This window comes from Drosophila grimshawi, unplaced genomic scaffold, assembly GCF_018153295.1.
Source record: "Drosophila grimshawi isolate 15287-2541.00 unplaced genomic scaffold, ASM1815329v1 contig_1377, whole genome shotgun sequence".
Taxonomy (NCBI): domain Eukaryota; kingdom Metazoa; phylum Arthropoda; class Insecta; order Diptera; family Drosophilidae; genus Drosophila; species Drosophila grimshawi.
In genome coordinates, this window is record NW_025062900.1 from 10037790 (window position 1) to 10058717 (window position 20928).

The 20928-nt window shown below is 39.3% G+C and overlaps 1 protein-coding gene across 1 annotated transcript; it reads left to right on the forward strand.

The window, feature by feature from the left end:
• The first annotated feature begins 14 nt into the window (after nucleotides 1-14).
• LOC6562324 (arf-GAP domain and FG repeat-containing protein 1) lies at nucleotides 15-20550 on the forward strand. The gene is made up of 5 exons (XM_032735897.2): nucleotides 15-576; nucleotides 15220-16094; nucleotides 17872-18091; nucleotides 18400-18757; nucleotides 19060-20550. The coding sequence occupies exons 1-5, from the start codon at nucleotides 413-415 to the stop codon at nucleotides 19096-19098; spliced, it is 1656 nt and encodes a 551-aa protein (XP_032591788.1). The 5' UTR covers nucleotides 15-412; the 3' UTR covers nucleotides 19099-20550.
• Nucleotides 20551-20928: the final 378 nt, after the last annotated feature.

Genomic DNA, 20928 nt, shown 5'->3' on the forward strand with positions numbered 1-20928 from the left:
CACATACATAAAGGGCAGCATCGGCGTCGGCAGCAGCAGCGGCAGCATTTGTTTTGAAGTCATTTTCGCTCAGCTGAAGAAAGGTCAAGCGTTGCGTAAAAAAACAAACAAACAAACACACGCATAACTGTTATTATATTATTCGGTTTGTGTTGGTGTGTGTGTGTGTAGAAAAGCAGGCAAAATTCAGTTCGCATACGTTTACAGCAGCAGCAGCAGCAGCACTGCCCCCCACGCCGCTGACATCTATCATCAATCGCCGGACACGGAGTGGCTGGAGGACGACTGCAACGGGTGCCGGCGGGACAGTGAGACCAGCTCCGACTCAGACTCAGTCACGCAGCCGGAAGCAGGAAACAAAGCAAACAACAACAGCAACAACAACAATCGAAACAGCAACAACTACAACAATATGGCCGTGCGCAAAAAACAGGATGACAAATACCTGCTGGCACTGCGGGAACTGGTGAACAGCGGGGCAGGCAATCGGCAATGCTTCGATTGCAACCAAAAGGGGCCCACCTACGTCAACATGACGATCGGCTCGTTCGTCTGCACACGCTGTTCGGGCGTACTGTAAGTAACTGTAACTGCCTAATTTTCATTATTCACTATAAGCTACCAGCTTCATAAATAACCCTCTTTTGTTGTAACGGCTCCTTGAGTCAGCAATCGCTGCTCGCTGCTCGTTGCTCGACTCAGCTTGAAATACCTGGAGACAATCTAATCGCTACACGTTACTTTTTCAATTTAAGTGCGATTAGCACGTCTAAAGCTAGAGACGAGTAACAGGTCGAATCTTCTACTCGTTACTTCTTTGCGCTAATCGTTACACTCTTCTCACTGAAATGAGTATGAGCTGCTCTCAGGTGATCAGCTACACGTTACTAGCTGTTTCTCTTGTCTCTTGCTTAAATGAATTAAACAACGTTTCCTTGTTACTCGCTAAAGCTGCAATGACTAAAATAAGAACATTCTTAGTTTATAACCTGCCTATTCGGTGTGTTATTCACTTTACTTTCACGTTGCTACTCGCTGCTACTCACTAGGCACTGATCACTCGTTGCTATACTCGCTATTGCTCACTAGTTGCCACTCACTCGCTACACTCTGCAGAGTGTATGATTAAGTTTGAGGTAGCTGCTCTTGCAATTCTGCTTTTTAATTGAACCTCTGCTCGCTAATATCACTTAATGATGGAAACGAATGTTTCCATGTGGACTGCACCCAACGATAAGCAAGCTGCAATCTTTGAGCGCAGTTGATTGTCCGATAATTTGAGTTCGAAAGCATTGACCGACCCCAAACCTCACCAACGATTAAGACCTGTCAGGGGAACCGTTGGGTAGGGGTGGGGAGAGGGGTAGCATGCGGGCGTGCAGCGAAAGCGAAAGCGATTTCATTTCTCCGATTTGATGTGTTGAGAAACACCAATTTGGAAATGCAAATCGCAGTCAAACTTTCAATTGGTGGCCGTCACTTTTGGGCTCGAAATCGAAATCGAAATTATTTTGTCGTTTCTATTTTGGACAGGCATGGAAGGCATGCAAAGCAATTCAAAATTGAAGAAGACGTCTTTTGTAGTTGTTGTTGTTGTCCTTGGCAATAAATGGCAAATAATTGCCAAATTGGCTGCGATTTATGCGCTGAATGGAACACTTTGTGCGATTAAATGCAAATTGAGGTCATCTCCTTGTCTGCCCCGTGGAGTTGCCACCTTTCTGTGTGTGTGAGTGTGAGCTTGTTTTCGCTTCTCGTTTGTTTTCCACTTGATTTACGCACTTCCGCTCTCACGCCCCGTTCTATCCCTCTCTATCTCTCTCTCTCTCTCTCTCTCTGTGTCTCCACCTCGTTACGTTTATTTGATTACTTTCAATCTGCATGCTTCCGCCAACAGGGCCACAGCTGTGATGCACATTTCACACACACAAACAACACAAACATTGCGCCCTAGATTCTGTCGCTGTGTGAACGTTGCCAGCTTGTTAACATTTGATTCAATTGGTCAACATGCGGGCGCTCTCATTGCCTATCGATCAACGATAACATAAATTACCAATTTTTTTTCTTCTGTTTGGTTTGTTTGTTTTTGCATATGACCAAAGTTTTCTGGCACTCTGCTTTGGCATTCTACGCTTTTTTTTTATTCATTTCTAGTTGTTTTTTTTTTGCATGCAAGCAAACAGCATATGTAAATTTTATTGAATGCAGCAGCATTGGGCCAATGCTCCCCTGCTGCAATGCTGCACATAGTTGCATGACTCATTCGCCAGTCGCCAGTTGCCTGCCAGCAGCTGGCCGAAATAAATAAGTATTACGACTATGCAAATGTAAAGCCGCATAAATGCCTCAGCGAGGCCCTTTTGGCATGACAACAACAGGCAACAACCAACAGCCAACATCAGACACAACGACGAACTCCACTTAAATTGCACTACACAGCAAAAAAAAAAGCAGAAAAATACCATTCTATTTGTACTTATATTGTCTGAAGTACAATAAAAAAAGTTACAAAGAAAATTCCGTTTAGGAAAATTCGAGCTGGTATTTTTAAACACGGTACAAAGTAATTAATTCAAGTACGTTTTTTATTTATTCTTTCACGAAATATCTACCATTCATTAGTTTTAATTTATGCTAGTATTTTTTTTGTTGCTGTGTATCCAGAAAAGTCAAACAAACAAGTCAAAGTCCAAAACGAAATTGTTGTGCATGTTCAATGCTACAATGTTTCCTGCCCCTCCCAAAACTCCCAACCAAGCAAACCACTCCCTTCCGCCCATACTCTCTGCCTCTCTCGGAGGAACAGCTTAGCTGCTGCATACCGGCCGGCCCGTCAGCCTGGCTATAAAGGCGTAAAACCTGTCAAACCGCTTCTCTTTTTTTTTCGCCGCAAACTGAAGTATTTTTGGGACAGTTGCTGTCGCTGTTGTTGATGTTCTCGTTGTAGTTGTTGCTGCTGTTGTTGCTGTGGCAATGGCAATTGCAGACAAATTGTTGCACCTCAATCGCACAGCAGTCGCGCCATCTGGTGGGCAGCCAAGAAACTTGTTGATTAGATAAGGCACCTTAACAGCATATGTACACACACACACACACACACTCATGCACTCTCACAATAATAAGTGCAGAATGACAGACAAACGACAACCAACAGCAGACTGTCTGTTTGTCAGTCTGTCTGTCAAACAATCGTATCATGTATCTTGTATCTCGTATCTGTATCTCTATCTCTTGCACTGACCTCCGCTGGCAGTCGTTTGTCGCAACTGGTCTACTTTCTCAGGTGCGTCATCTGCTCTGCCAGCAACAGTAACGGCATTTGCCCACCACAAGTCTTCAGGCCACAAGTCTGCAGTCGACCAGCTGACAAACAGCATACAGTGGCGCAAAGAAGTCGATGTACAAACACACATTTTTGTGATGAAATATAATAATTATTTAAGGCTAATTATTATTAAAAAAAAAAAACATGTTTCCTCTTCACAATTAATATTCCTAATAATAGTAAAATACCCAAAAAGTTGTTGTAATTTCGCAAGTTTATTTTAAGTACATTTGAAGATAAAATCCGATTATAAGTCTTAATTCCGCTTGAAGTCGTCGTTTAATGCCTATCATACATAAAAAGTAATTACATGATATTTCCCACGAGAAGCTAAACAACCATTCTGCAACTGCATCTGTTAGTTAGCAGAAGCACGATTCTGTTACGTAGACATTTAACCGCCAACGTACATTTACATCTACCTATACACACATGCAACAATCATTCAAACATATGCTTATGTATATACATATACAAATATATATATCTATATATACGTATGTCAGCACGATAATCAGCTGCACGTCTTCTAGTGGTCAAATTGTAGATATGTAAACTTTTCGATTATGAAACAACATAAACACGTCCCAGCTGTATGGCTTAAGAGGCCGTATGAGCGGGTGAGGAGAGGATTGGGGGGCGATCTGTAAGGGGCAGACTTTCACCAAGCGCTGTCAGCTGTGTGGGCCCTTTTTGGCTTTTCTTTCTTTCGCCGCGACTAAAAACACAAAAACCAAAACAACAAACAGCAAAGTAAAAAGAAACCAACAAAAACACATATAAAAAAAAATAACAATAAACGAAAACGCGACGCGGAATGGCAATTAAATACTTGTATACATTTGTCTATTAGAGATGGACTAGTTTTATGCGCTCTTTCGTGTCACGAACTTAACATACTCTGTTCCTTCTTGGGATGGCTAAAATGTTCTTATATACTTCTAAGAAACATTTTATAAGCGTTTTACAAATTCGAAATTGGATCTTAATGCGACTTTAAATTCACTTTTGCTGAGTGATCAATTCCGACTGATCTCTCCAGATACAAATAGTTTTTTCTTCAGAATATGGGAAATCAATAGAAACGTTTGAGGAGTGATCAGAAATGTTCATTATAAAGAAATGAAATAAGAAAGATACACTTCTTAAATCAATTAATTAAGTTGAGGTTTCAGATAGTCGTGAGAGGTGATCATATGTTATATGTATCGTGCTTACAATTCGTAGTTTCATTTGTGTTTCATCTCTAGTCTAGATACCAACAAAGTTATGTATTTATATGTGTGGAATTCGAAGCGCACTCAGAGTCACAAATATATTTATTATAGCTATATATATATACATCTCTTCTAAAATATATATATATATATAGACACATGTGTATGTAAGTCAATGTGTGCGCACAATTCTCAGCTATTTTTACACAAATATACAACACTTCGTCACTGCTCGTTTTGTTTCTGTTTTCCGCATTTGTCAGGCTCTTATTGTCAGAATCCAGTCTGGCCGATAATTCACTTACCTGTTTACACACACATATGCATAAATCCTCATACATGCATACATTTACAAATGTGTGATCAACTTGAATAGAGAAGCTAGCGTTTCATTAACATTTGGCAAATGTGAATCGCATAACGAGTAGAATTTAGCAAGAAAAAATAACAAACCTCAAACTTTTCACTTCTTATCCCCTTCTAACCCACTGTTACCTGCTGCTCTCTCTCTCTCGCCCTCTCTTTGTGAGATTGGCAATTATTGCGCAGTTTTTTTTTTGTTGTTGTTGTCGATTCTCGACTTTGGTATTGGGGCAAAATGCACAAAAAGAAGGTGTCGCTGTTGTAATCACCGTTTGTTTTATTCATTTCATTCGTTTTCTCATCGGGTTTGTTTTGTTTTTGTGCGCGCTTGCCTTGAAATTGAGATTTACACATATATTCTATAAATAATGGAATATACATATATATATATATATATAAATATATATTATATGTATATACTTATGGCACAAAACTGCTCAATACTTTGCAATAATTTCAGAGTACGGAAATATGCGCATATTTTTTGCACAGATTAGCAGGCGATCTGGCAATCCAAATTGCAGCTACTTATAAACACATGCATGCAGTGGGCGGGTGGCAGGCGCCGTTCCACAGCTGGACAACGCATGCGGACTTCCAATTCAAATTGATCCCTGGAATGCGCACATAAATATATCTATATATATTTGTGTGCGTGTGTGTGTGGGTGGGTGATTTTCTGCGCTTACAAGAGCTGACTCCCCATGGAGCTGGCAATCAGCCCGCAACAGGATCGGTTAGTGGCGCCTACGCCATACAGATTTATTGCGTTGCGTCGAAAAAAGATACATATATTTATTCACAGATGCATACATATTGGCTCTGTTAGTCTTGTGTGTGCGCAATTAGGCCGCGAGTGGGTGGCAACATCATTTTGGCCAATGTGTGGGGAAGTGGCAAGAGTACACTCTAAATAATATATGCCCTGAAAAGCAGAAATCATTTTTATTGTTGCACATAAATTTAAAGCGAAACGTTTGATCTTAATCAACCATTCCACAATTATCTAATTTATTTACACTTTTCACAAATATTTTATAATTTGGAGAAACATTTTTTTCTCAATTCGAAATGCAACGCAATTTAAACAAACTTTAATGAACTTTATTTTTTAATTTGAAAAAAAAAACTAAATAATAATATACATGCAAACTACTTGAAACAGTCTTAGCTAAGCAGAATTTAGAGACATATCTGTGCTTCGGCAAGGGCCAACTTTGGTTTTTAAAATGGCACAGCCATAAGCCAAATATGCTTTTCAAGTGCTGCGTGGCCCACGCAAATTCAAAGCTCGCATTTCTATTTACCCGCATTCCCCCCACCAACCACCCACAATTTGCAGGGCATTTGTGATGTCGGCAACAAACGGAGCTCAAGGCTCTTTCAGCAATTTGCAGGGCGGCGAGCGCATTATTAAAATATTCATTGAGTCACAGTCGAGTCAGTGGGCCGCCACTCACTACTAAAGAGCATCCATCCACAGCACAGGCCACAAGCCCAGTAGCACCAATTCCGCCCACTTTTCATCCAGTTCCTCATCTTCAACCTCATACTCCAGCCAGTGCCAAGTTTAATTTATTTTGTGCGACAAACATTGACAGAGGGCCTTCAACGATGTCGGCAATGACAACGGCAACGCACGCCTCTGCGCCAAAATTGCCCACCATTCTCTTGCCCCTCCCCCTACGCCTCTCTCTCTCTCTTTCTCTCTCACACACACACACCCAAACTGTGCAGATGGCGGACATTGATATTGATGTGCCCGACAGGGCCGACAGCCGCGTGGGATTTCCTCTGGCCAGTTAGCGTTGTCTAATTGGCAGCAGGCTTTGCTCCCTTCTCGATACACAGCTGGCGCTATTTAAAATCTGCACTTTGCCAACTAGTTAAAGCCCAAGCAAGCAAAACACTTTTAAAAGAAACCAACATTTTTTTTTACTAAACTTTTGCCAGTAGACTAAATGCTAACTTTTAATTGGCAACAGTGCATATAAAATGAGTTTAGAACATTTCCAGTTGCGTCTGAAAAGTGCTGTATCTGCTGAAAAACGAAGCACCCAAAAATGTGGCACTCTGAAAGCCGAGAGTCTGGCGAGTGGATCAGCGATTTCTGGCGAACATCTTAGACTAAACAGCAGTTAAAAGTGTTAAGTGTATATATGCATCATATATCATCATTTGTAAGGGCTTATGTTGTGCTGTTTATGTTTATCAATCAATCAAACTGTTTTGCTTTCGAACTTGGTATTTGTCTTTGAAGTGTAGCGAATATTTCCGGTGCTCGGATTTTGTTTACCTTGCGAGTAGGCCCTGAAATGTAATTGACTTGTTAGCGTTTTGCATCTGTGGCCGCTGTGTGTTGTCTGTGCGGTTTGTTGAGTATCTGTGTGCAACTTGCCGTACTGTACACGTACTGTTCCATTTTCCATTGCCATTTTAATGCAGGCCAGTTACGTGCCACAAGCGGTTATATAAGCCAAATGCCTGCCAGCCACTGCAGAAAGAGTCAAAAGTCCGTGGGATGCTCTCTATGGCTCATACACATAGACAAAGCAAAGCCGCACTTTCTACGAATCGCTAGAGTATAGTCGAGGCCGTCGTTGTAACAAGTCGGTGATGCACAGCTAAAAGATGCCCTGTTTTAAACTCATAGCAAACAAAGACTCAGCTCCATCAGCAAACTTTTTATGTTTCAAGTTGATAGGGTGTTTTTACGACAACTAAATCGCGCCAGCTAGCTATAATTCTCATATACTTACCCAGTTTTTACAGCTGAAAATATTTGATTAGTTGAACATACCTTGTTGTTCGTAAATCTACAGGGTATATCCATACAAAATCACGCGACTTAACTAAATTTTAATAAGAAATATTCTGTAAAGTTGATTACACTGCACAATTTGAGTGTTTACAGGGTATAAGCAACAAAATAGATGCCAATCCAAAGTTAGACGTAATTTGTGTTGACGATTTACATAGCAATCACACCAACTATTACACACATTAAATACAAGTGCATGTGGCATATACACACGAGTGTTTATTTACATACTTATGACACATATATCACACATATCGCACTTGGGATCGCACAGTTCCAAAGCTTTTCAAAGCTCTTCATGCTTGTTCATCATTATTCGTCAGGGTTCCTCGTTTGCCTTGTTAGGCACTTGACTGCGGTTGAAACTGAAACTCGTTGATATTTTTAGCCCTGCGATGAGATGTTCTCCCCGCTCCTCGTCTGCTCCCCCGTGCCGGGTTTTTGCTGTGGCTGCCGTTTAATAGTCATACAAATTACAACAATGCTATTTGTGACACTTTCTGGAAAATTGAGTCTCGACTGGAGGCGAGAGAGAGAGACTAATGATTCACTCGCTCAGCCCGTACAGCTTTCCGCATGTTATTGAACTTCAACTTTACAATGTTTTTATTTCTTTGGAGGCCACATCAATTCATCAATCCCGGGGAGACAGCCAGAAACAGTGGCAATCAACGCAGCAGCAGCAGCAGCAGCTGTTTGAGGTTTTCATCTTTGAATGTTGATTTTTGTTAGTGTTTTCCTCAGCGCCTTTGTTTGTCTTTCATGTATGCTGTCTGGCGGCTACACACTCAGAAAAATAAGTATGTACCTAGATGCATGCTTTTCCTTTATGTTTACAGAATGAAAATTCCTTAGTTCCACAAAATACCTTCCAAAAATAACACGTATTATTTCTTATCATTATTTATGTTTTGTGTGTTTTTTTTTTCTACGAAGAAAGGTTATTTAATAAAATCAATTCCACCTATTTATGTATATATTTTTGACCAAATTCTGCTGATAAGCATTTTCGATTTTGACCGGTTCTTTGTTTGCCAATTAATCATAAACGATTTATATAAATTTCTTTGTATAGTCAACTGCTTTTCAAATTGAATATTGAATGACCGCTGAAAAGGGCGTTACGCCCGGACCTATCTTCAGGGCAATCGCATTGGCAATTTGCGTATTAAATGGACTTCCGCGAATAACTGTCAATTCCGCAAATTGATGCCAAACTCAACTATATATATATATAATTATATAAATATTTAAATACTAATATATATATATATATAGATGAGACGCCCCTTGACATCCACTTATCGCGCAAATGTTTGCCATTGCAATATGAATAAGTGCAACGCATTTTCGTCCGTTTCCCCAGTTAAGCTCGGTGCTTGCCACAGGCGACAACGACGTATATAAACCAGTCAATTTATTTATCCACATATATATATATAAATCCCATAACTGTGAAGCAACCATTCAGTTTGTCAACTGAACAACTCAGCAGTAAGTTGTTAAAGTCAATGAAATACTTGTACATATTTAAACAGCCTTCAATCTCAAAGGTAAACACAACCGCTTTTAGTGCCCAGTTTAAATATCGAATACAATTAGTTGCGTTTTTCTTCTGTTTACTGTGACCTTAAGTATTTTGTGGCATTTAAGTCAACTTTAAGCTTGCAGTTATTTATAGCTAAAGCTAATAAATTGATAGTATTTTAGTGTCGAATAACAATTGATAGATATGTGTAAGCGACACATTTTGGTCATTTTTTGTCAATGGCGAATGTCAATTGTTGAATGATTATGCACTGATTATGATTACACTACACACTTTTTGGTGAATGGTACGCAAATTGTAACAGATTTGATGCTGGACTGTGAACTTGGCGTCATCAACTGATATGTGTTTGGCAAATGTCTATGATATAGACCATTCAACTCTATATACTACATACTATATACTCTACATACTATCAAATGCTGTTCCGCGTCCCGTTTAGTGTTTAAAATTTTTGCTGTGCTGATTAGATTTCGTGGAATTTACCAAGTTCATTGGAAGTAAGCTTTAAAATGCTATATATATTTATATAAATAACTAACACAACTCGGAGTTACCATGTACCGACTAGGATATACCCTGAACCCAGACAAAATGTTTACTGTTGACCAGTAATATGTGCGAGTATATTCAATACGAATACGAATGTGTTTATAATTCCCATCGGAAGTCGATTCCTATCAAAATGTGATAATTGGAACCAGTTATCGATCAAATTATATGAAATTGATCTGTGTATGGTATACAAGAACTTGTATTCAAAATTGGAAGTGTGCAACTCCCTTTTTAACCATATATTTTATGGTTTCAGGCTATGTGGAGTATTTGCTTAACCCAGCCAATGGGGAATTTAAAGGGTTTCTTCATAATTGCGTTGTTTGAAAATTGACTAATTGCCATTTTTTACGTATACTCTGTGTTTTATTTTTCTTATCAGCTGTCGGACGTCTTCCGTCTGCCACTCTAAATGACTCATTGGAATTTTTCTTGTTTGTGGGTTTTTTGTTGTTTTATTTGTGGCACAGAAATAAATTCTTAAATGTTTCTGCTTAATGCTGATGAGCCGAAGTCGCAGCAAAAGTTCAAAAGTGCCAATTTTCCCCTCATTCCCTTTGTTTTTTTCTTTCTGTGTACTTGTTGTTGTATTTAGGTGCGCTCACTTTTTGCTATTTTTTATATGTTGCGTTGTTTTTTAGTTTTTTTTTTATCATAATTTAAACTGTTCGCCCTTGCGCAATTTCTTGACTCTGGCTACATCTGCGCTAATCGTCATGTGGTAGGTCTTAAATACATCATGCCCCTCTGGCAGGCATACCCTCTCTCGGGTATAGGTTCATAACAATATCTAACGAAAGTTGTAACACATTCCCGTAGATGCCATCAATCCATAACCAACAAATGCTGCCACAAATCTAACAAGTAAGAATGCTTCAGTTGAGATTGACTAAAGCCGAGTCTTTACATATGTGACTAGTTCAACAAATGAATAATTGCCAACGGAAATAGATTTGTTTCGATATTGGGAAAGTGTTGAAAGTGAATTAAACTTGATTTGTGTATGATATATGAGAGTTTGGAAAAGGGTATTTAATCTTCTATAAAACTAAGCCTCTTTCCTTTTGTGTTTCTTCGAGTATTGTTCTCGTACATTAGTGAAAATGTATCTGTCTATATCTATATATATGTATACATATATCTAAGCGTGTATCTTTATACAGATATAGGAATCGGTCGCTGTATCTGTATCTGTTGTATCTGTGTCTGTTGACTGTTGACTGTGCATAATATTTCTCTACAATTTGTTGTTACTTTTATTTGCCGCAACGCAGCGACTTGTTTTGTTTTTGTTTGTGTCTTTTTTTAACGCTGAGTGCGCAAAATGCGCAAAAACAAGTTTTGCACTTTGTGGCGAAGTGGCGAAAAAAAAAAACAAACTAAAAATGAAATACAATACATATGTACATGAAACTAAACTAAGCTTTATCTTAATATGTGTGTGTGTGTGTGTGTGTGTGTGCGTGTATGTGTTTGTATTTGTTTTAATTTTGTATCCACTTGTGCCTAGCACGATAGATGTGGCGCTGATTTGGAAAACCCGGACAGCTGTTTGACGCTTGCTCTTAAACTCACTCGCCCACCCGTCCGGTGCTTTTCCAGAAAAAAACAAAAAAATACCACTCGGATGTTGTAGATTGTGAATGTGGATTGTATACTGTGTATTGTGAATTGAGTTTGTAGCTTTCGCAGCATTTTGTGTTGTGTTGTGCTGTGTTGTGTTGTGCTGTGCATTGAACCACAGCTGTTGCAATTGCAGTGGGTCTCTGCCTTAGAGTATTGCCCTGCCAGATGACACACTTTTTGTGCCATGACTCGGCACTGCTCTGCTCTCCCCTCTATCTCCTCTCTCTCTCTCTGTGTGTGTGTGTGTGTGTGTTTCAATTAGCGTGGTTGTGCACACACACGTTAAGTGTGTGTACCTCTCTAGGTCTGTGTGTGTTTGCCTTAGCTTTCAACTGTTTCGCAACACAACCCGACCGCGTCTCGTCTTTCAATTAGCAAAATTAAAAAAACAAGTAAGAATATTAGAGACGAAAATATTTAACTTAGAGTTACTCTGCATAAGCCATTAAGCATTAAGTATTTTGTACAAACAATCTTTGCACTTTGCAAAGATCACAGAAACGATTAAACACTGAACTTTGCACAATGTTTTTGTTCTCCCATAAGCAAAAACTGCAAAAAAAAATGATTAAAAAGTAATTGTGGCTTTTTTTGTTGTTTTTTTTTGGTGGCATCAAAGGGGTATTAGCTGCATTTAGTAATTGTTATGTGGCATTGGCAACTTTGTAAGTTAATTATCAATAAAAATGAAGGCGTTAAATAAATTTACAATGTTCACTTTACACCTTGCATACAGTGGAAGAAAAAATAGAAATGTTCCTTATGAATGGAAGAGTCAGCTATTTGCACATATTGTTGATCTTGAATTTAGCTTATATAGTTTATATGCTGACAGACGTTACCTTCTGGGTTTGGCACACAAATTCACACCACTTTATGCGGCAACGCCTTTTGCACATTTCAATTAGTGACGACATGTAAAAAACTAGGAAGAATAAATATCTTAGACATGCCGTAAATTGTATACCCTTACAGAAAATTTGCTTATATATATATATGTAATTTAAAAGAATAATCGATGCTGGTAATTTTTTACCATAATAAAAGGCACATTTTGTGCGTTCGATTCGATTACACAATAACTTTATAACTTATGCAGCAAAAAGAATTAATATATCATTAAAAACTGAACAAGAATATATATATATATGCATAATATATATAGTAGGAGAACTCTTTTTAAGGCATTATGTTGTGCAGCACGACAAAGTTGTAATGCTCTCTGCAAGGGTATACAACAATTTTGGCATTCACTTTGCATCCAGCGACTTTGGCTGAGATGTAGTTGCTGCTGGTGTTGCCGTTGTCGTCGACCCAAAGCAATTCAAATGCCTTGGCTGTAAACGGTGGGCGTGGCACATTAGACCTGGACCGCTTGTGCATGTGTGTGTGTGTGTGTGTGTGTGTGTGATGGGTGGGTAACAACTTTCACTTTTCACTCGGGTTACAAAAATAGCTGTGGCCACATTTTGCGGCAGTCATTTGTGGCACTTGGCACTTGCAGCTAACGAATTGCGTGTGCGTGCCTCAGCCTAACTAACAGCCACTTGGACACCAGATGAGTACCAGACCCAGTGTTTAGTTACAGTCTTCGTTCGTCTCTTGCGTGATTATTTCCGCCACTTCGCCAAATCAATTGACAGCTGGCGGAAGGAAATGCCCGCCTTTAGCATTATTATTGAATCGTTTCTGCATTTCCCAACAATCCACTTAAGGCCATCACTAATTGCGCCCAGCTAGACGACACTGGCGAAAATCGAGTTTGTTCCCAGCACAAAGTGTGCTGCTTTTAATTGAATCACATTTTTTCTTTTTGCTCCCCCGTTGCCACAGCTGCTGCTGCTCTGCTCCCAGCTGCAATTTGTGGAAAACACTCTGGCAGAAATGGCAATTCAGTTGTAAACTGCATTAGAGACCCAACATCCAGTCGCGCCGGTCACAAGACATTGCCCCAAAGGCTAAATGACAACAGCTGAGAGCAGCAGCGTTACAGCTCTCAATGGAAAAAGAAGACAGTTTTGCTGCTTGCTGTGTAAGCAAATAGAAATTGTAGTTATGCGAGTTGTATTCAGCATTTTGATCGATATGACAGTGGTCCAAAATACACTCAAGGGCGTACGCAGGGAGGGAGTGCAACTTTACATACAGATTACAATGAATCAAGGTTTAGATTATAATGTTTGAAAAGTCACCATTTTCGTGACCATAATAAAATCATTCGTGATAACAGTTCTCTAAAGTATACGTAGTTGTAGATAATGACGCATTTACAGCTGCAAATGTGTACCTAGATAATGCCCTCAGATAGTTGTAAGATGATTAAAAATGTTCCAATAAACCTGCCGAAGCAGATCTGGAAACAGTCGAAGTTCGTTGTGTGCTTTATTATTAGTTTCATTTTCATTTTTTACCTGAATTATGTTTTCAAATTGAAATTCGTTTGGACAAAGTTCAGCTTTGGATAGAACCGAAATGAGAATTGTTCGTGCATGCTTTTTAAGTGAATTTCGGGTGATAATTCATGCATGTACAAATATACAAATGTACAAATATAAAAAATCTTGAGCTACTGTCGTTCAAAAATCACAGGCGTGGCGCAGGAGAAGAGATAGAAGAAGAGGGGATTTCCAGAACTATGCGATCAAAGCTCTCGCTTTTCGCTGCTCCCCTCTCTCTTTCTCTTTCTCCTTCTCTGTGGCCCACTCTCTCTCTCTCTCTGTGGCCCACTCTCTGTCCACCTACCGTCTCGTCTCGTTTACCATAACGAATTGGCTCGGTGAGCCACTGAAGCGTTCATGTGAAACGTCCAGTTTCTTCATTATATATACATATGCATATACATACATGCTTGCATACTCAGATACATATATTGTTATTGCTGTTGCTGTTGCTGTTGCTATTTGTGCCCATTTCGTTTGGGAAAATTCGTGAAAAACTGAAATTAGCTTTAAGCGGCTGTGAGGCAAATTTGTGTGCTGTGCTGTGCTGTTTGCCGGTTTTCGCTTTGAGTGAGTTTCATTTATGGCTGGTTTCATTTTTCATGTTGTGCTGTTTCTTCTTTGCATTACTGCCACCACTTATTCGCCTCCTTCTTCTTTGGCTTCTGCCGAGCTGTCGTCCCCTGCCACTGTTGCTCTAATTGCAACACTCAACCCCAAGGCCGGTATAATTAATTTGTGCAATTAACTGAAATTGAGCACCCATTTAGCGGGTCATTCACAAATATTTGTAACACTTGTTTCTCCACCCATCTTTCTATACCGGAAATCCACTCAAACTTCTCCACTTAATAAATTTCATTACAGACACTTTGCGTAATTAATAATAACATTTTCTAGACTTTCGAAATACATTGAATTAAATGGCAACTTCAGTTTTAAGATATGTAAAACTAATCATCTGCTTGAAACATGAATAAAATGGTCTCGACATTGAACATTTATTTAGTTTTGTCTTTGAATTTATTGTGATTTGAAAACCTTACCTGCAAAAGCTTTCCTCCCATAAAATTCATTATTGCATTACTTTTGAATGCAGAATAAGCAAAAAAAGAAAGGAAAGTTTTGGTTAAGGAAAAAACCAAATGGTTTTGTTGTGCCTAAGCGTTATTAATTTATAGCTTTAAAAACAAAATAAAAATAACAAAATAGAGCAATAAAAAACCAATAGGCTCGAAACAGTCACTCAATTTCAATTTATGAAAATTTAAATTGGTTAATTGATTATAAATTGACTTTCCCTTCCCGCTCTTCTTTTGTAGACGAGGATTGACGCCGCCGCATCGCGTGAAATCCATATCGATGGCGACATTCACACAGGACGAGCTCGACTTTCTCAAGGCGCATGGTAATGAGCTATGCGCCAAGACGTGGCTGGGCTTGTGGGATCCCAAACGTGCCGCCGCCCAGCAACAGGATCAGCGGGAATTGATGATTGATAAGTACGAACGCAAGCGTTACTATCTGGAGCCAGGCAGTCCGCTCAAGTCGCTCAATCTGAAGACGTCCAGCAATGGTTATCACAACAACAATAACAACAATAATAATAGCAACAGCAACAGCAACAACACTAATAATAATTCGAGCATCTCGAGTAATGGTTATGCCAGCATTCATTTGACACCGCCCGCCGCTCAGCGCACCGCTGCCAATGGTTTGTCGAAGACAGGCACATCCACCGGATCCTCGGCGGCGATCAGTCGGCCGCAGCATCATCATCATCATCATCTTCCGCAGCAGCAGAATGGCAATCATGATGCCTTCAATCTTGGCCTGGGACTGACTAGCCTCAACAGTGCCGGCTCCACATCGACGGGTGCTCTCTCGGATACGAGCAGCTGTGCCAGCAATGGATTTGCCGGCGAGACCGATTTCGTTGCCGACTTTGGTACGGCGAATATATTTGATGCGACCGCGGCGCGCTCCGCGGGCTCACCGGCTGTCTCCTCGGCCAGTTCGGTTAGCTCCACCAATGGCTATGCCAAAGTGCAGCCCATCCGAGCGGCGCATCTTCAACAGCAGCAGCAGCAGCAACAGCAACAGCAGCAACAACAACAGCAACAGCAACATCTGCTCAATGGCAACGGAACGGAGAACTTTGCGGATTTCGAGCATGCGCCCATTTATAATGCTGGTGGTAAGTTGAACAGCTCCTTAAACTAAATCACACTTTTATTTTTATATATACCCTTGCGTTACTTTCAGTGATATCATAGTTCTTATATACACGATTGAAATTTGGTCTAGTTGCATTTTTGTTTTTTCACATTTTAAAACTATTCAGATTGTCTCACAATATAGGTCTAAGGATGATATATCTGCAAGGGTATTTAAGCATCGGCTCAAGCCGAATTTTTGCTCTTTCTATTTGGTTTTCATCTTTAGTTTCTATATAATCTTTTCGCACACACACACATTGAACCATATTCCACAAGAACTGATTTTTCACCACCTGCTGCTGCAGCTGCTCTCATCAGCAACTAGCTCATGCTATTTATTTTGCTGGCTGCTTTTGGCTTTCAATATCGCTTGGCAACTTTGCATAGAACGTTTCCACACGTATTTTGAAGAGATTTGTGTTGATCTTTCGCTTGAGCACATCCCAAAACCTGAGAATGGGAATGAACATTTGTTTTGTTAATCTCTCTCTGTCTTCCTTTTTGTTTCTCACTTTCTCTCCATATTTCTGCTCTCTGCCAAATATGAAACTCGAAAATAAAAGTTGCTCCAGCGACAAGCTTTTTCCAGGCATCGCTGCCAGATTGGAGCGATTGGAGTACACCAAACTATTCTGATCCTTTTGATAGTGAATTTGAGCTGCTGCAAACGGAGGCAAAATCACAGCCAGAAAAGAAGCACGAGCCTTATGCAGTAATGCCTGCCTACTCCACGCTCTGGACCGAGGATTTCTGGTCAAAGGAACCACAGCAGCAACAGCAGCAGCAGCAACAACAGCAGCAACAACAACGACAAGAACAACAGCAGCAAATAGAACAACTAAAACAACCATTAGAGAAGTCCAACTATAAAAGCTCTGCCAGCTCTCTTAACTCATCCAAATGCGGTTGCTCCTGCGGCGATGAAGACTCCTTTGAGGCGTTGAGCACCAGCACAGCAACGAATCCCTTTCTGCCCTACCTATTAAATAGCTCAAGTTCCACAGAAGATTGCAGCCTGCTAGAAGACACAACAAAAACAACAATAGCAACAACAACCAGAAGCACAGATGCTTCTGCTTCAGCTGCTGCTGCCTCTGTTGCGGCAGAGCGTTCAGTGTGCAACTCGAATTCGTTAATTTTAAATGCCTATTACAATCCATTCTTTACGTGGAGTAAGTTTTGTGTCACTTTGTGTATATATATATATACCCCTGCAGATGGTCAAGTTTCGGTTGAACTCCCATATGCGGGTCACTCGTCGTGTATGGTCTTAGTTCTGCTCAGCCAAATGAATATGAATTAGTTGCCTGTCTGTTATTTATTATGCTAAGTAGTGCCTCAGTTTGATGAAACTCTTTGGCTTTGCCTAGATTCGTTCTTTCTAAAAGATAAATAGATGGAAAGATCAGTTCTCGTACAACGCACATTTTTACTGTGAAGAAATCTCAAGCAATTTCAATTGTTTTACATGATATTTAATATAAAGTTCCCTGTTAACTTTAAACTATTTGCTTTCTGCAAGGGTATTTCATCTTCGGCATTCGGCCGATTATAAGTTTTCTTTCCTGTTGAGTTCCTTTTGCCTTGCGTTCTGGCTTGTTATTTGCTTATTTTTTTGTTGGCCATTGTTAATTGTTGTAATGAGTTTTTTTTTTGTTGTTTAGTTTGCCTGTGAGTTCATTTTGTAGATTAAGTTGTTTCTAGGCGAAGTCAAGTTTTTTTTTTACATGTTTTATTTAATCTTGTTTGTTGCAGGTGCTTCGCTGCAGAGCAGTCAGCTTGGGCAGCAGCAGCAGCAGCTGCAGAAGCGAACGGCAAAGGTGGGCAGCAGTGCACCCAGCGAGGACCGCTATGCGGCGCTCAAGGACCTCGATGAGCAGCTGCGCGAACTGAAGGCCAGCGAGGCAGCTGCCACTGAGGCGCCAACGCCGACAAATGCCAACAACACGCCTCTGGACGCCTTTGGCACTGGTGAGTGAAAAACAACAGATTAGAGATGAGCACGAGCTGCGTTTTCTTTTTTTTTTAAAGAACATGATACGAAGAAGTCCTAAGAAAACCCACAAATATGTTGAATATTTGTTGTAATTTGAAAGTATAATTTAATAAAATCCATATTGATTTGTTTTCTGCTCAAATTCGTATCACGCAAGAAAAGTGCACACGCGCTCAACTCTATCATAAATTCATCTGCAAGCAAACTAAACAACTAAATTACACTTCACCCACAGCCGTCACCAAAAGTAACCACAACAACAACAACAGCAGCAGCAACAACAACAGCCACAACCATAACAACAATAACAATGCCAATCCTTTCAAGAGCCAGCAAGCACTGCTCGTCAACGGCAACAACCATGCGGTGAATCCATTCCAGGCACAGCAGCAGCTCCAGCAACAGCAGCAGCAGAATCTCTATGGCCAGTTGACGCTCATACCAAATGGCTACGGCAGCAGTCCGCAGCAGGCAGCAGGAGTGGCACAACAGCTGTTGCAGCCACAGGCCCCAAGTTTCTACAATTTCAATAACAATGGCTATGCCTTGACCCAAGGCCTGCCCAACGGTTGCGGCTTTGGTAGCATGCAACCAGCGCCTGTTATGGCCGGTGGCATATCGAGCTGTTTCAATAATCCATTTGCGGTAAGTGCTATTGCTCGACTAGGTGATACCCAGTGCAATCAGTTCCGTGTCTATTAGTTCCTTAAGGAAGTTACATATAGCATATCGATTTAGTGAAACTTCTTCACTGTATCTGTATGTATAATCTCTAGATCTGATAGTCTTCGAGACAGACAATTTAGTTAATCATAAATCCTGTCTTCGTCTGTCTGTCTATCTATCTAATTAATGGACACGTAAATTCATTATTCTGTATGCTGCACATTTGCACATTTTTCTTGCCAATTAAGATTTTGCATTAAAATGTTTCATATTTTTTACAGGCCAGCGGAGCTATGAACACCAATAATCCATTTTTATGAGATTCCGACTCGAGCAGAGCACAGGACCAACAGCAACAAAAACAGAAACAGCTGAAGGAGCAGCTGCAGCTGCAGCAGAAGGAGCACACAATATGGCTGAGGCGTTGATAAGGCAGAGCAGAGAACCAGAAAAGCAGAGAACGATCAAAAGCCGCTGAACAAAATGCAAAAAGTGAACCGAAATTAGTCCATTTTACGAACAATAGCTATTAACTATGATATACATATATCCAACATACTAAATACATAGACATACATGTATGCATATGTGTATGTGTGTGTGTGTGTGTATATATATATATATATATATAGGTATGTACCATGCTGAAAGTAGAATTCGCATTTGCGGATCGGATTTGCGATGATCGTACAATATATACATATACATATTATATTCTTTTACAAAGCTATAACTCTACATAAATATTTATACGGCTAATACACACACACACATCCGTTTATATATATTTATATAAATACATATGCGATTTGGATGTATCTAAAGTTTTGTATTTACCGTTGCCTTTAGCATCTATCGACTTTTTACTAAACTTAAACTTTCTCAACGTGCGCCACAGTTTGTCGTGTGTTTAGCTTAAACTTAAACTAAATGCATATACTTATGCAGTACGAGATATATATATCTATATATATATATATATATAACTAAAAAAAAAACACTAAAACAATAATTCTAAGTTCTTATGGTAGTAAACCCTAATCAGCCCATATTAAGTTGCGGTCTAATTTGTATTTCGTTTTGTGTTTTCTTCTTTTTATAAATGTTTAGGTAAGAAAATGTTTTATTCTTTTTGCCTTATCATCGCATCCTTGTAGCTCTCTTCCTCTCTCTCTCTCTTTCGACCTGTTTTTCTTTTGGGGTTTTAACGACTTTGCGCGCTTGTTTCGGTGTACGAAACTCTTGTCAGTTATTGATTGTGTGGCCTTAATAAGATTATGAAAATGTTCATTAAACTAAACTATCATTAATAAAATAATGCTAACATACATAATAAATATATTATATAAACACATATACATATATATATATGCTTTTGTACCTAAATTAAATGCTTCTTGTTTTAATACTTGTTATTCAACTATGATAAATAAATAAACCAATCACAACCAACCAACCAACCAACACACACACTTAGAACGGATAGTTTGCTCAACACAAAGTTAAAGTTTGTTAATTGCGATGATAATATATATAAACATATATCTCTATTTACTTACACCTAAGAATATGGCGCGACGTTCATATGTAGTATCATTACAAAAAAAAAAAAATTAAAAAAAACGGTATTAGTATTCATTCGGAATTGTTTAATGCCAACAAAAGTCCAAATAAGAAGCAAGATGAATTTTTCCATATTTAGCCTTAACGTATGTCAAACATTATCTCGAAGCCTTAAAACAATTATTTAAAATTACAAGTTTCAATAAAAACTATGAACAAAACAACCATTTCTGTTGTATTTATTATTGTTATTAGAATTATCAAATCATTTTTAGCAATCCTTGGAACTCTCTTTCGGGAACCCATCATATTTATAAGTAAGTAGAAAATATGATATGTGTATACATACATTAAGCAATACAAATAAACAAACTTATCATGTAAACAAAACATTTCTTTCCTTTTCAGAAATATAGTTGTTCTATATCGTTTTCCAGGCAGGTTGATGTTAAGTGGTTGTTGTATCGGCTAAATTGCTTTCAGGCAAAAAGACTGTGCATAATTTTGGGGGCATTCCGGCAAACATTCCAATTCGAGCTAAGCTCGGAAAGTACAAAGACGATTTGGATATCCTTTGGCGAGTTGGA

What these genes read in the sequence shown, in the direction of transcription:
- LOC6562324 (XM_032735897.2), top strand. Translation starts at nt 413, where the DNA reads ATGGCCGTGCGCAAAAAACAGGATGACAAATACCTGCTGGCACTGCGG. An exon ending in GCCCATTTATAATGCTGGTG is followed by an intron (nt 16,095 to 17,871) that starts GTAAGTTGAACA and finishes TGTTTGTTGCAG; the next exon opens with GTGCTTCGCTGCAGAGCAGT. An exon ending in GTTTCAATAATCCATTTGCG is followed by an intron (nt 18,758 to 19,059) that starts GTAAGTGCTATT and finishes TATTTTTTACAG; the next exon opens with GCCAGCGGAGCTATGAACAC.